This window comes from Drosophila guanche, unplaced genomic scaffold, assembly GCF_900245975.1.
Source record: "Drosophila guanche unplaced genomic scaffold, DGUA_6, whole genome shotgun sequence".
In the NCBI taxonomy this organism is placed as follows: domain Eukaryota; kingdom Metazoa; phylum Arthropoda; class Insecta; order Diptera; family Drosophilidae; genus Drosophila; species Drosophila guanche.
This window is the reverse complement of record NW_022995750.1, coordinates 2,941,730-2,955,127: the sequence shown is the minus strand read 5'-3', so window position 1 is coordinate 2,955,127 and position 13,398 is coordinate 2,941,730. Positions and strand designations below refer to the sequence as shown.

General features: G+C 42.8%; 1 protein-coding gene across 8 annotated transcripts in view; it reads left to right on the top strand.

The window, feature by feature from the left end:
• Positions 1-44: 44 nt before the first annotated feature.
• The window catches only part of LOC117586167 (diacylglycerol kinase eta), a 40,337-nt gene continuing 26,983 nt past the window's right edge, over positions 45-13,398 (top strand). For 5 of the 8 annotated variants that reach the window (XM_034276071.1, XM_034276075.1, XM_034276074.1 and 2 more), the window contains exons 1-2: positions 46-1,035; positions 4,913-5,026. In XM_034276071.1, coding sequence (XP_034131962.1) covers positions 796-1,035; positions 4,913-5,026 — 354 coding nt within the window. In that variant the 5' untranslated portion in view covers positions 46-795. Of the gene's footprint in view, positions 1,036-4,912; positions 5,027-8,196; positions 8,567-13,398 lie in introns of those variants that run through there. The other 3 variants (XM_034276070.1, XM_034276072.1, XM_034276076.1) reach the window with 3 other exon arrangements.

Here is a 13,398-nt window from a genome sequence, read left to right as displayed (position 1 = left end):
TGTAAACGTAATCGTGAATTTGTATACTCGAAAATGTGAATCTGTGTAAACTGTGAGTGTTTTTTGTGTACGATAATTTTTTGCTAGACAATTTTCTATGTTTATGTTTAATGTTGACGGTGTACTCGCGACTCGAACTCGTACTCGTGAACTTATTGAATTGAATTGATTAACCTTATTTCCAATTGCAAAATTAGTTAGTGTTGCTTAAAGAAATATATACAAAAACATATACGTATACATATACATAAATATATAAATATATAGATATTGGACGGTATATACATGTGTTTATGTGCAAGTATTTTTGCTAAATTTATTAATATTGAGTGTATACACTTTTTGTGCTACGGCGAAAGGACAGACGGACATTGATCTACTCGTATGTAATATCAATTATTGTAATACCATAAGCCACTCTTGGACCAGAAAAGTGCGACCATTAAGCAACCGAACAAAGGGCATAGAAACTCACTCAGATCCTAGAGGTTGGGGTGTATATCCATTGTGTGTGTTGTGTCCTGGCAACTTTTTACATAAGCACGGAAAGTCACTGGGGGACTGCCACCTGCGGCTACTGGTGCGTCCACTCTAAGCAAGGTTCCCGTCTTTATTTTTATTCAACGCTCTGCGTGCTGTTTTGCGTGTCCTTGCAACGTGACAGTTGCCCCAAGGAAGCCGTCGAGACCCGCCTGAAAGTATGCAAAGGAATTTCACAACGCCAAGAAGAGAAAACGTAGACGTAGACGTAAAAGTAAACGTGAACGTGAACGTAAATGTAAGCGAAGCCCGACAATGGCCCACTTAAAATTGGACACCCTCCACGTGGCCAGTCCCCGCAGCCCGAGGAGTGGACGCAGCCTCTCCAGTGGCAGGAGCAGTGCCTGCAGCTCTGGCAGCCTCTCGCCAGTGCCCATCATACCGATCATTTCGATTAGTCGAGATGGCGACGACACCGAGTCGGAGTCGGAAATTGAAACGGAGCCGGCACGCCTCTTCCAGCGTCGCATGTCCACCAAGCGCAACAATAATCTGGTGAGTATTGCTAGTTTCCTTTCCCTCTGGCAGGGTTTTGTGTCGCTGTTTCCCGCTGGCAGTGTTTCCTCTGACAGGAGCTTTTTTCTGGGAGTTTCCCTCATCACAGTCTGTTCGCTGGAATTGTGCCTCTGACAGGTTTCCCTTTGGTAGAGATTCTCCTGGTTGTAATCCCCTGGAAGTTTCTCTTTTCGAAGTCTCACTCAGAAAGTCTTCCTTTTGGAAGAGAACTTCCTGACAGTTTTCCTCTGACATAGTAGCTCTGGCAGCAGTGTTCCTGCGTCAGTTGCCAGACCCAATTTCCCTTTCGCGCTTTCCCTTTGGCACACAGACAGCCAGCACTTGGCCGCTGTGAAAAGAGTCATCCATGGCTTTGTCAGCCATGCAGCGATGCAGCAGAGCGTTAGCTCCAAAGTTTCTGGAGCGGAAGTTGCATGCCACGCAAAAGAGTGCGGTGGGTGGAGGGCAGCCATAGGGCGTTGCGTGCGTGTGCCAGAGGGTTTATGTTGCAAGTGGCGCCAGCGCCGCTGGCAGTGGCGTTTGCCAAAGGTCAGAGGCGCAGTTCAAGAAGTTGCTGAATATTTTAATGCCGCATTTCAAGTGTCATCCGTCGCATAGATTAAGGGACGCCCAAAGCTGCTGCCAAAATTATCATAATTTGCATCGAACATGAGACTTTCAGGCGCTGCCACAGAGTATCACCTCAACCATAAAGTCCACAGCAAAAACAAAAGAAAATAAGGCCATTAAACCATTCATATATTTTAATTAAATGTTGCCATAGTTGCCCAGCGGCTCTCTCAAATGAAAGAATAAAGCAAAGAAAAAGAAAGACTGAAAGGAAAGCCCCTAAAAAACTCCGCCAAAATGTTGGAGCAAAGAGGAAGCCTGAGGAAAGCTTCAATTAAGTTCTTTATGGTTTTGGTGTCACTTTGAAGCATTCGACGCACTTCCTCACAAAAGCCTTCCCTCCTTTCCACCCATCATTATCCCCGCAGACCACGCGTCGTATGAATAATTTGTTCAGGGGCAAAAGTTCAAACCCCCGCCCCATATCCTTGTCGAGGCGATGGGATTTCCGCCGCGTTGCTCTGGCCATTTGATGTTAATTATACGCATCGCTGCACCGTGGCCTTTTGGAAAAGGATTTTGATTGTATTTTTAGTCCAGTTGCCCAGGCCGTCTCTTGACCTCTCCTGGTAACACTCGAATGTATGAGAGCAAATAAATAAATTCTAGCAAATATTTTTTCCTCCATTTTATACGTTTGCAATTTGTGCTTTAAGTGCAGCCATTTATTATTTGTGATTTATTTCGTTTGACGGCTGAACAAAACACATTTTCCTGATTATGACAGACAAGCAACATTCAAGTACCACCCTATAGAGATGGAGGCGTATTCCCCATCACCACACACACACACGTACATGTGGCGTGTGTGTGGTGAAGGGGGAGGTTACATATGTCAAACCGCAAAACAATAAGCAAAACGTTAAACAAAAGCTTCTTAGTGCTTGAGCTGGATGGCAGGCGTTTTTGGTTAGCGCACAAAACACCGGCAGAGAATAACGAATACTCGTAGAACAATAGGGATGGCAAAGAGAAGAGAAAGCAGACTGGCAGGAAAAACCTCAACAGTTGTCAGACAGTGCGGTTCATAACCACAGAAAACCTGTAAATTTGCACATCTCCACACAAAGAATAGTTTCTGCTCTATCTGAATTAAAATTGTAGTAAAATTAAATCTACATTAAATATTCCAAGGAAATGTGATTTAAATTAAATGCTTCTATTAGCTTTAATTCCTTACCCAATGCCAGGCCAATTACTGCAGCCCTCAGCTCTCAACAATACAGAAAAACGTACAAAATAAACAAAGCCAAAAGTCCGGGATTGGCATTGTCTGTCGACTGCTTTTATTTGGACCCCTACCCTTGCGGACTTTTGCCGCAATATCCTCGAGTCCCATTCAACTCACTCCTTCCGGTGCCACGTGCTTGGCGAAGAAGAACTTTTGAATTATTTACGACTATTTACACAGACAATTGGCCAACTGTTTCTTGATCACGTGAGCCTGCCAAGGATGAGCTCTTCGCTCCTTCGCCCATCCAACAGCTAATTTCTATAAACTTCAGGCACCAAAATAAAATCAAAAAGTCAGAGCAAAGGCAAACGAAAGAGTCGATATCCGAGAAAACAGAGCATAATCCTAATACATAATGTGGCAAAAGCGGCAATAAAAGAAGGAGCAGCTAAGGAAACCCAAAGGAAAGGCAAAACAAAAGCTAACGAAATCAAAGGAAAAGTAAAGTAAAAGCAAAACCCAATAAAAAAGGGTGTGGGAAATTTGTACGTATTCTTTGGGCTGCGTGACTGAGAGACCAACAAGGGAAACTCATATCCATATCTATGCATCCTGAACCGGTCTTTTATTTATCTTGTATCTTTTTACCTCTAAAAAAATGTGACAGAGAAAAAGAAAAAAATACAGAAATGTGGGGGTTGTAGGGGCAAGGGACCAATAGGTAATATTAAATCAAAATCAATACCCGGCTTACGAAAAATTTCAAACTTGCTTATCATCATCTTTTGGTCTTTTGCCCCTGATGGACGCTGCCTTTGTCGGCTTTCGGCCGGGGCCACTTTGGCGTATACTTGATGTGTAGCCATGGCCACGCACACAGAATGATTGATTGACGATGATTGATCTTGATATGATAGCACCGTAACTTTGATTTTTAGTCACAGTTTGCAAGGCGGGAGGAGTAAATTTCCAATTGAATTTTCCTTTTTTTTGTACGGGTTCGGGCTCGGTCATTCAACCTAAGTTCAAGTTGAAATTCTTTCGAATTTAGTGCTAACTTTTAAGTACAATTAAAGTCAGAGCTGACTATTAAAGAGCTCTTCCTAACTGTGCAAACCTTTCCGCTTTTATGTCTTCGATTTTGCTGCACAAACAGAATGGAGAAAATGAAATCAAATGGAATTTTCTACAACTTGATTCGTTGCAATTTCTTCTAAAGATTTTCCAATATTATTTGACGTTGAATTTCCTTTTCGCTCCCAAGGATACGGAATGCGAGAATGTACACGGGTGGCTGAAAAAGGAGAGGGAGTAAATTGCGCTTGATCCGGTTCAAACGAAACTTAAACGGATTGCAATTGTGCGCTTTTCAGCCAGCGGCATGGCCATTCTCATTTCCATTCTCATCGATTCCTGAAGTGCTCTGAGAAAGAAGTTGACCAAGTCCCACAATTTGCTCAAATCAAAAGGTTTATTTGTAGTATAATTGGCCCAGATTATTGTCACTTTAGACGCCTTCTGGCGCCGATGCATATTTACACTTTTATATTTCGCTTTCACCCTCGCAACACTTTCCCCCTTCGTCCTGTGGCATTCGCTTTTGTCCGCGACTCGCAAATAACTGTGAATGGGGGAGAAAAATGTGGCTGTGGTTGAGTGTGATTGGCCTTTGTTTGCACAATTGATTGCTGACCATATTGTTGCCCCCACATACATGCACACCACAGAGCCACAGATCCATAAAGCAACACTTGCCATTGGCCTTTGTTAGCCTGCAGCCAATTATGGTTGACATCCAGCTGGAGATTGCAATTGACGGGTGGCACCACAGAGCGAACCGGACCGGACCGGGCCGGAATGGGTTCATGTACAGTTCCATGTCCAGGTCTAATGTCCCTCTGAGCGCAGTGACATGCCATGTCATTCATTATTATTGACTCTCTAGTGTGAAGTGCAGTTTCAGCGCAATCAATGGCTAATTGCCATTGGAATAAATGTTGTTCTAACCAAGTGGAAACGTCTACTTCTACTCAGTGTTTTAATAATCGTATCTATTTTCTGTACTTTCTCTAGTCTGCCATCATTAAAGAGGGTTTCCTGCTGAAGCACACCTGGTCCTTTCAGCGCTGGCGACGCCGCTACTTTCGACTGAAGCGAAATAACTTATTCTATGCCAAGGATGAGAAGGTAAGTTTTAAGATGAATGCAAGAATTATACGGCAAGCGTTGCTACGCTGCTAATCAAAGCTCATCAAATGGCAACGTAAATGAGAGAAACCTGACATCTGATTACACTGCGTATAGATACATAATGCCAAGGTCCCCCTACTGCATGACGATGTTGTTGTTCACGGGTTCCGATTCCAGGTAACTTAATTCTCATTGGGGTCGATGATGGAGAGCCCCTAGGGAGGGAGTTGCGGATAAAGGGCCCCTCCATGGCGGGAAACGCAGATTATAGAATCCTCTGTATAGCGAGCCAGAGATGATAAGATTCATTTACAGGAAAACTGCTTTCCCTTTTAGTGATTTCACCGGAGATGATAAGTGCTTTTAATTTGCCATTTTCCGCTAATGAATTCTATGCTATCTGCGTTCCAAATGCAGTTTGATGGATGCCATGCTGGATCTGTCTCTGCCTCCCACTCATTGTGCCCTCTTTCCCTGTGCCTGGGTGCTACAGCTCCCTCCACTCTATGACCTTTAGCATTTTACAGCTGCGGGCTGGGTTTTTTCTCCATCAAATTGCCCCCAGAGCAAAAGCAAATTGCAGGATACAATTACCAAATGAAATTACCGCGCAACTTGAAAGCAAAACAATGAAAGGTTCAATGTGGCATGGATAGATAGAGCTAGAGCGGTGCTGCACGGAAGCAACAGCTTGAGCAAGGGGTAGCGGAAAATAGTAAGAGTCAGGGACAGGTGAGACAGACGCCGAAATTGGTTTATTGCGTGCACTACCCTCTCTCTATGGCAGTCATAATGAATGCTTTTAAAATTCAGCCCCCACATACAATGCCATCCTGTAATAGAATCAGAGAGGCAGAGAGCGAGAGCGGGGGGCGCGCGAGCTACAATTTTGGGTTACCTAAAGGTTATGGGGCTGATGCAATGGCTTTTACTTTTAGTGACTTAATAAATGGAGGGGGAAATTCCAACGGCCGCTCCGGCCTGAGCCAGAGGCTCTTGTTTCAATGTCAAATTGATTCAATTGTGGGTCTAGCATGCCCAGGCTCGGGCTCCACCCCCATCATTAATCACATTAACGAGACTAATTGACCAGACAAATCAATAATTTATGGTCAAGGCTGAAGTTAAAGTCGAGGTTTATACAAGAATACTTTTGCTGTAGACAACACAAGACCTCTTAAGCGGATTACCCAACACAAACTAAACACCAATACTTAAATCCTCATTCGTTAACCAATCTTACAGTGAAGAGGGCTCCATTTATGGCGAAACCCCAAGACTGACGTCAATAGTTCATCATCAGAACATGCAACATTCAACCCGCATATACCAAACTCTCGCAAATGCAATTATTTTGCAAACTTTCGTAACAAACAGCGAAGCACTTGAGCATTTCAGCGGCTTGGTTATGAAGAGAGTCCCCCACAAATATTGCGTATGCGTCATGTACGGCTTTTATGTTTATACAATCTTATGCGGTGTTTGCTGTTGGGGGATGTGGGGGGTAAAATGCATGTTGCTGTGTCTTCGCTGACGCATTTCTATTATGCAATAGGACAGGAATAAATCCTGCTGCTGCCCCCTCAGATCGCTTGAAACAACCGCAGAGCAGAGTAGAACAGAGCAGAGCTCAGGTGGGCGCAAAAAGTTACATTGTTGCCATGATAACGGCCCCATTGCCACTGGCATTTCACGCCTCAAGGAACCACCAAGGAACCACACTCAGGAACCACCAAGGAACCACCTTACAGCGTCAGTTATTTTGATTAAAAATTCCGTTTGATGCTCGATAAATAGACCTTAAGGTGGCTCTTTATTAAAAGGTTAATAACACCGTTTAGACATTTACGTCCAAGGGCTATGCCAAGGAGAGAACTCATTAACTGTAGGCACGAAATTTCAATTATAATTACGCATACGCCATGTTGCGCCCAAGTGGCTTAAACGGCTGGCAATTTGTTGCCTACAGCTGCTGCTGCTGCTGCTCCTGCCTCCATACTAAACTCTAATAAAAATAAAGAAAATGCGGAGAAAACTACGAGTGTAAGCGTGCCAGACAAATACGCAAGGCGTGAGAAAAGCAGCCAAAGGTCCAACTTTTGGGTTCGGTTCTAAGTTGAGGAAAAAGAAAGGATAAGACACGATGCCCGCTAAAAAGGAAAGAATGACGACCGGTAATTTCAGGGGAGGTGCTGGGATGCTGGGATGCGAATGGATGTTGATGCTCATGTTGATGATGGTTGCTTTGCTCGTAAAAGCGCAAATTTTTGTTTGCATTGTTTTCATCGTAGTCTTCTCCTACGCTTTCTCTCTCTCTCTCTGTGTCTATCAACTAGCACTTTTCTCTCCTTGTTTTGGCTTAAGCCGCTGCCGAAGGTTCTTTGGGTGGACTCTTCTTCTTTTAGCCCACTCGCACGCGACGTGTTGTTAGTGGGGAATGGGCAGGGAAACTCACCACAGTTGTAAAGTTGTAGAACTCGGCATCCGGCCATGTGCCCGCTCCCCATACGAGAGTATGGTGATGCTGTGTGGGTGGTTTGTTTTGAAACGTGAAAGCTTCGCTTCATAAAGAGAGAGCAGAGGAAAGCTTTTTCCTTTCAGGGTTGTCAGATTATCAGAAAAAGGAGAAATCAATGGAAAATACTTAGAGGATACCTTTGGATAACCAATTTTATATGTTCTTAAATGTATCTTTACCATAATTTATCCCATAGTTTAAATATTCCATGCAAAAGTACATCGATATATGTATTAACATTTCCATTTTCTAATGGCATACATCTTTACGAAGCTATAACTGTTCTGAATATAAATTTCTCTTGTCATTTCCAAATGTTCCAAGTTGCCTCACAAAATTTCTCTCAGTGGAAACGCACACATCTTGTAAAAATGAGAGCTTTTAGTGACCTGCCGCCTTTCAGCTAAGCCCAGACCCAGAGCAGACCCCAATGGCAGACCCCGTCTCATTCCCAAACAGGCACCTGTAAATATTTGTTTCCTTTCGGGGCGCATGGCAGGCAGTCGGCCAGGCAGGCAGTAGCGGCAACGGCAGCCCCTCAGTCTGTCACGTTATTTCGTGGTGGGTTTCCTTCTGGCGGCCAATAAAAGCGAGTGCCAGGCAGGACTTGAGCTCAGTTCAAACTCAACGAAGCAGTGTGCCACAACTCAGCGGCAAAAGCAGCAGCAGCATCCGCCAAAGAGGAGACACACCAAATAAACTCAAGCCAAATAATTAATAATTCATCCAAAACTCAAATATTCATCATAGACAAAAGAATAATTTAAATTTTAAGTGAAGCAATAAACACAGAAAAAAATTCCTATACAAAATCCCTTTAAGTTATTTTGTTTTGAGGCGACGGCAATGACGTCTTTGCCCAAGCCTCCAGCACTCAAGTTTTAAAAGATGTGAACTCCAGAAATTACCCAAGAAACGAAGCCATAAACTGAAGAAGCAACAGTGCCAAAACCATAAACTAAAAGCCTAAATCACCGCTAAATCAATATTCGGTTTGTGTGCCTGCGTGTGTTTTTGGGGTAAGTTCCACAGCTTTTATGCCTATTTCATTTTGAATAATCGTCGCTCCGCTATGCCCCGGCATAAGTGATTTGCTTTGGGGGATTACAGTAAAAGTTTCCGTCGGCTTTTGGCATTGATGCTGGAACAAACATATTCATCCGGAGATTTGTAGGCTGGCCCTAAAACTTTTAATTGGCTAATTTAATTAATGTTCGCTAGTTCGCCTTCTGCGAATGTCCTCCTGACGGATGTCTGATTAAGACTCGACTGCCTTCATTAATTTAAACTTTTGGCGTTGATGAATATATTTTCAGGGAAGGAAAAGCAGTTCTTAGTTATTAACTGTTTTGCCAGACACATTTACCTACGCTCGTCCTTTTCCTACCCCTCCTCGTACCCATAGTCTTGATATGTTTATTTCATATACAATTGACTCTTGTCAGACACACACAATGGGTGAAAGAGAGAGAGAGAGTGCCGCATCAATTCAGCAACAGAGCAGTGACCTCTTGTCTGTACCTGAAAGCAGTAGCAGTAACAGTGGCAGTATCGGTGTCTGTGTCTGTCTGGTTGGAGTCTGACTACTTCTCATTAAACGGTTCTTCCTCCTAATGGCAACAGCAGCACTTTCTGGCTAATTACTAGCCCACACACAGACACATCGGCCAAGACACACACACAAACGATAAAGAGAAACAAAGTGTGAGCATAGGTGTTGTTTTTGAGGCCATCAAGAGGCTGCCAAACAATCAGACAAAGTGAAATTGAATGTAAAGATAATTATACGCATATTTATGAAGAGAATAGGCATATGGGCAAAAAAGTGCAAATTAACATGGGGTAGACGAAGAACCCAATGAAAACGATACCAGAATAAGCCCTGTGGCCGATAATGGACTGAACAGGACTTCTACCTGAAGGATATTGTCCTCGTGCTGCCGCCTGTGGCACAAATGGTTGCGTGCCTCGAATGCCATGCCATCCATGGCCATGTGCGTGTCCCAGGATGTCCCAGGCACACACGCGCACATACAGTGTCACACCCATGAAGAGGATGTTATCCTGCGGCCATGTGCAAATGTTTATTGTGCCCACTGTGTTGAAAAATTTACATGCCCCCTTCTGGCCCATCCGCTCCAGTCAAGTACGTGTAGCAGCTTCCTCTCTTCTACTGCTCCTAAAAGCTTGTAATGTAACCGTCGGACAATGAGCATATTGCCATGTCGTTGGCCCCCTTCGTGTCCTGTGGCCAGGTGTTTTGTCGAAGCCGATTAGATTCCCTCTTTCAGGCAGGACTTACGTGCATGTGTGCCGCTTACATCTCGCTCTCTGACTCTCTCTCTCTTCCTCTGTGGGAGTTGGCTAATTTTTGTTGGGATCTCTTAGCAATAAAATTTGCAAATCATTTTTGGATTCTATTGTTATCCCCAAAAGCATGAAGAGAAAAATGAAATGAAACATCCGGACAATCCCTGGAGAAATTTCCTGAAACAATGGCACAAGGGATGAGTAAAGGGATTTTATATCCAAAGAGTAAAGCGTTGAAAAATTCATTAGAATTCCCATATTCCAATGAATAATGGATCAAACTTCATGGTCAATGTTTTGAATCATAATTCTATGCACAAATATTCTCTTGTTTCTACAAAATAGCTAGGAAAATTCATTCGCTCCAGTTAAGTGTTAAAAGTTATGCAAAACATGCAATGTATTGGCATTTTATACCAAACATTTATCCAATTGCATTCAATGCCAAACAGTAACTAAATATTTAAGAAGCAATAAATTATAAATTATTCATGAAACCATTTTATGTAATGCAATCAGTGAAACAAAAGCTATTTCCGAATAAGAGAACTATTGTTTAGCTGCATAATTTATACGCAACATCCAGCCATTGCATTCAATGATTTTTCAATCGCAAAAAATTGAACAGTAGAATAATCATAAATTAGTATTTATCCTGTTGTTGCAACGGCTTATAACGTTCCATTTTGTAATTGAATTATTTAATGAACATGTAACAGGCGAAATTTTAATCAGTGGCAATCGTTACACAATTAAAAATGCAATAGCGAATTCCCACAAAAATACATTCAATGAAAACGAAATGAAAATAGTACGAACATTTCCGAATGACGTCAGTCTGACAATTTTACCTCTCAGTACTGTTTCTGTTTTTTTGGGGCAGAGGCGATTAAGTTTTCATAAGCTGAAAAAGCGGTGGATAACATGTTTTGCCTTGGCAATCCTCACCGACTTTTCGTGTGGCTCTAAAATTAGCCACAAGGTCAAATATACGATGGCTTGCAATGGAGGTCGAAAAACACAGACGCATATGCATGTATTAGAGGGCTGTCAGTTACATGTTATCCAAAGTGTGTGCATCATCAGTACCATAAGTAGCTGCAGATATCTCGAGCACTTTATATTAATCTCCAAGCTAATAATTGCAATGAATTGAAGATAGTTACCAATTTGTATTCATTTGCAGAACACATTGAGCAACATTTTAATTAAATGTTGGGCAGCTACCACTGCTGCAGACAGTGGACTAAACGGACTGAAAATCAACTAAATAAACCAGAGATTGCACAATTGTTGAACACACTTTTCGTATATGCCCAATTTGCATATTATTTGCACATGTTCTGTGGAAGGCGTTCTTCTCGTACGCTCTCAGCTGGCCATAGCTGATGCATAATTTGCAGGCTTAGTTTTTCGAAAAGGTTCTTTCTTTTGGTTAAGTTATGAACACATGAGTCCGCCGCCCTCGAGCAACCCGAAATCAAACACAAATGAGGTCACACATGGGCTCCAGGGCTACAAAGTCACGTGCCAAATACAACACAAAAGAAGGCGCAGGGCGGGGCAACTTTTTAGGATTCGGTTATTTCGCCAGAAAGGGCAAAATCAATATTCTGATTTGGGTCTGCAAAATGTTGTCTGTAAAACAATAAAAGCGGCCACATGCGATACTATTTTGACAAACTGCATAAACCAAAAACTAGTGGGGGGATTATGTGTGCACAAAAAGTGACAATAAATTCAAATTAATTCTGCTCAAGTGATTTTGAATAAACATTTACCTTCGGACGCTCAGTTTTAGTTTTATTAAACATTTCAATTGAACAATATCCAACAATTGACGGGCTCAGAAGCCAAGGCCGGGCAGGCATTAATAAAGTATCTGCTGCGAGTGTGTAACCATGACATTCAACAACAACATCCAACTGTCACTCAGAAGAAGAGAGCATTGCCAGTGCGTTGCCATGAAAGGCTGCAGCCAAATGAAAAGTGTCAACCAGATGGAAGAGGATGTAGGCGCTGGGATTCCCAGGACCCTCGGCAGGCGCAGCCCCATTCCCTTTGTTCTCATCAGGCATCCTGGCACTGATGTGGATGTCAGTCTCGAATGATGCCTTCCAGTTGCCGGGGACGGCAGCTGGCGCTAGTTTAATCAACATAAATGTGGCGTCGCCGCTCGCATGCGTTCTTCTGGGCCTCTCGTCTTCTCCTCCTGGGCCTACTCATTTTGCATATGCGCCGTAGACCTCTTTATTGACTTTAATGACTGCATAAACATCGACGCTCAGCGGCACTAGCACTGCTCCGGCTCCCGCTCCTTATACAACATCCTGCACTTAATGAACTTGTTCATTTGTTGCACGTGAACGGAATAAAGGCCTTGGGAGTACATCTATTTCTACATTTCTTCCGTCATTGAGTGCTACGTGACAAGAGATAGTAGGTTCTTTACTCGGCGAAAAAGATGATGATGTTTGCAATTTTCCATGGAAGGGTCGGTGTTTGGTGCCTTGTGTTCTTATCTTAATTTCATATTTGTCGTGGGTGATTTTACAACTGAATTGAAAAGGAAGTGGCTGAGCTATTCGGTTGGCAGAAACACATGAATGGATGCGACAGAGCACCTTTTCTCTTCTCGTGTCAAATGTATTATTTTAATCAAAGGAACAAATGAATTCAAGCGCAAATGAAACAAATCAGCAGAATAAAACAAGAGTCTGAGATGACGTGCCAGTGGCAGAGCTTGTCGAATTAATGTGATCTCCATCAAATAAATAAGTACGACACGAAAATTGAGCATTGAGCATTGGATATTGTGGACACTGGACACAAAGCAATTTAATGCCCCATTTGAAATATTACGCATACCACACGTTGTTTCGTCAATGCCAACACAATGGGAAACACTCATCCACCCACCCTCACGCACATATATTGTCAAAGAAATGATATTAATTCTTGGGTCCGGTCAATTGCCATGGCCCCTGGTCATGCTACTTCCACTTTTCCTCCTCTTATCCTCCCTTTTCTGGCCGTCATAATGTCTTAGGAGGCTTAGCCGTCATTTATGTCGTCAACATCTGCGTCTGAGGCCTCACGCCAAATGCCTCAGGTCGCCTAATCTCCTGTTTGTATGCAGCACGCAAGACCAACTTGGGAAAACTTTTCTATTTCCTGGAACAGAATACATACAGTCCTCTAGGAACGAAAGAAGTCTGCGAGTCTGAGTTTTATTGGGGAGGCAAACAGCAGTTACTAAGCAGCGTTATCTTGAGAGTAAACTCATAGAATTTCTTCTCTAAAATGTGCTCCTATTTATGCATTAACAATCGATTATCAATTGCTTTAAGTGACTAAGCTTTCAAAAATTTGTGTGTTTCATATGCCAATTTAAGACGGGGAATTTTTCAACGAAATAAATTTCAACGAACACGTTAGTGCAAATCTTCGAGCTTGGCTGCGTCTCAAGCCAGCAGCTTCCTGCGCTTATAAATTTATTTAAATGAAATGCATACGACGGGAACGTCAGCGGTGATGATAT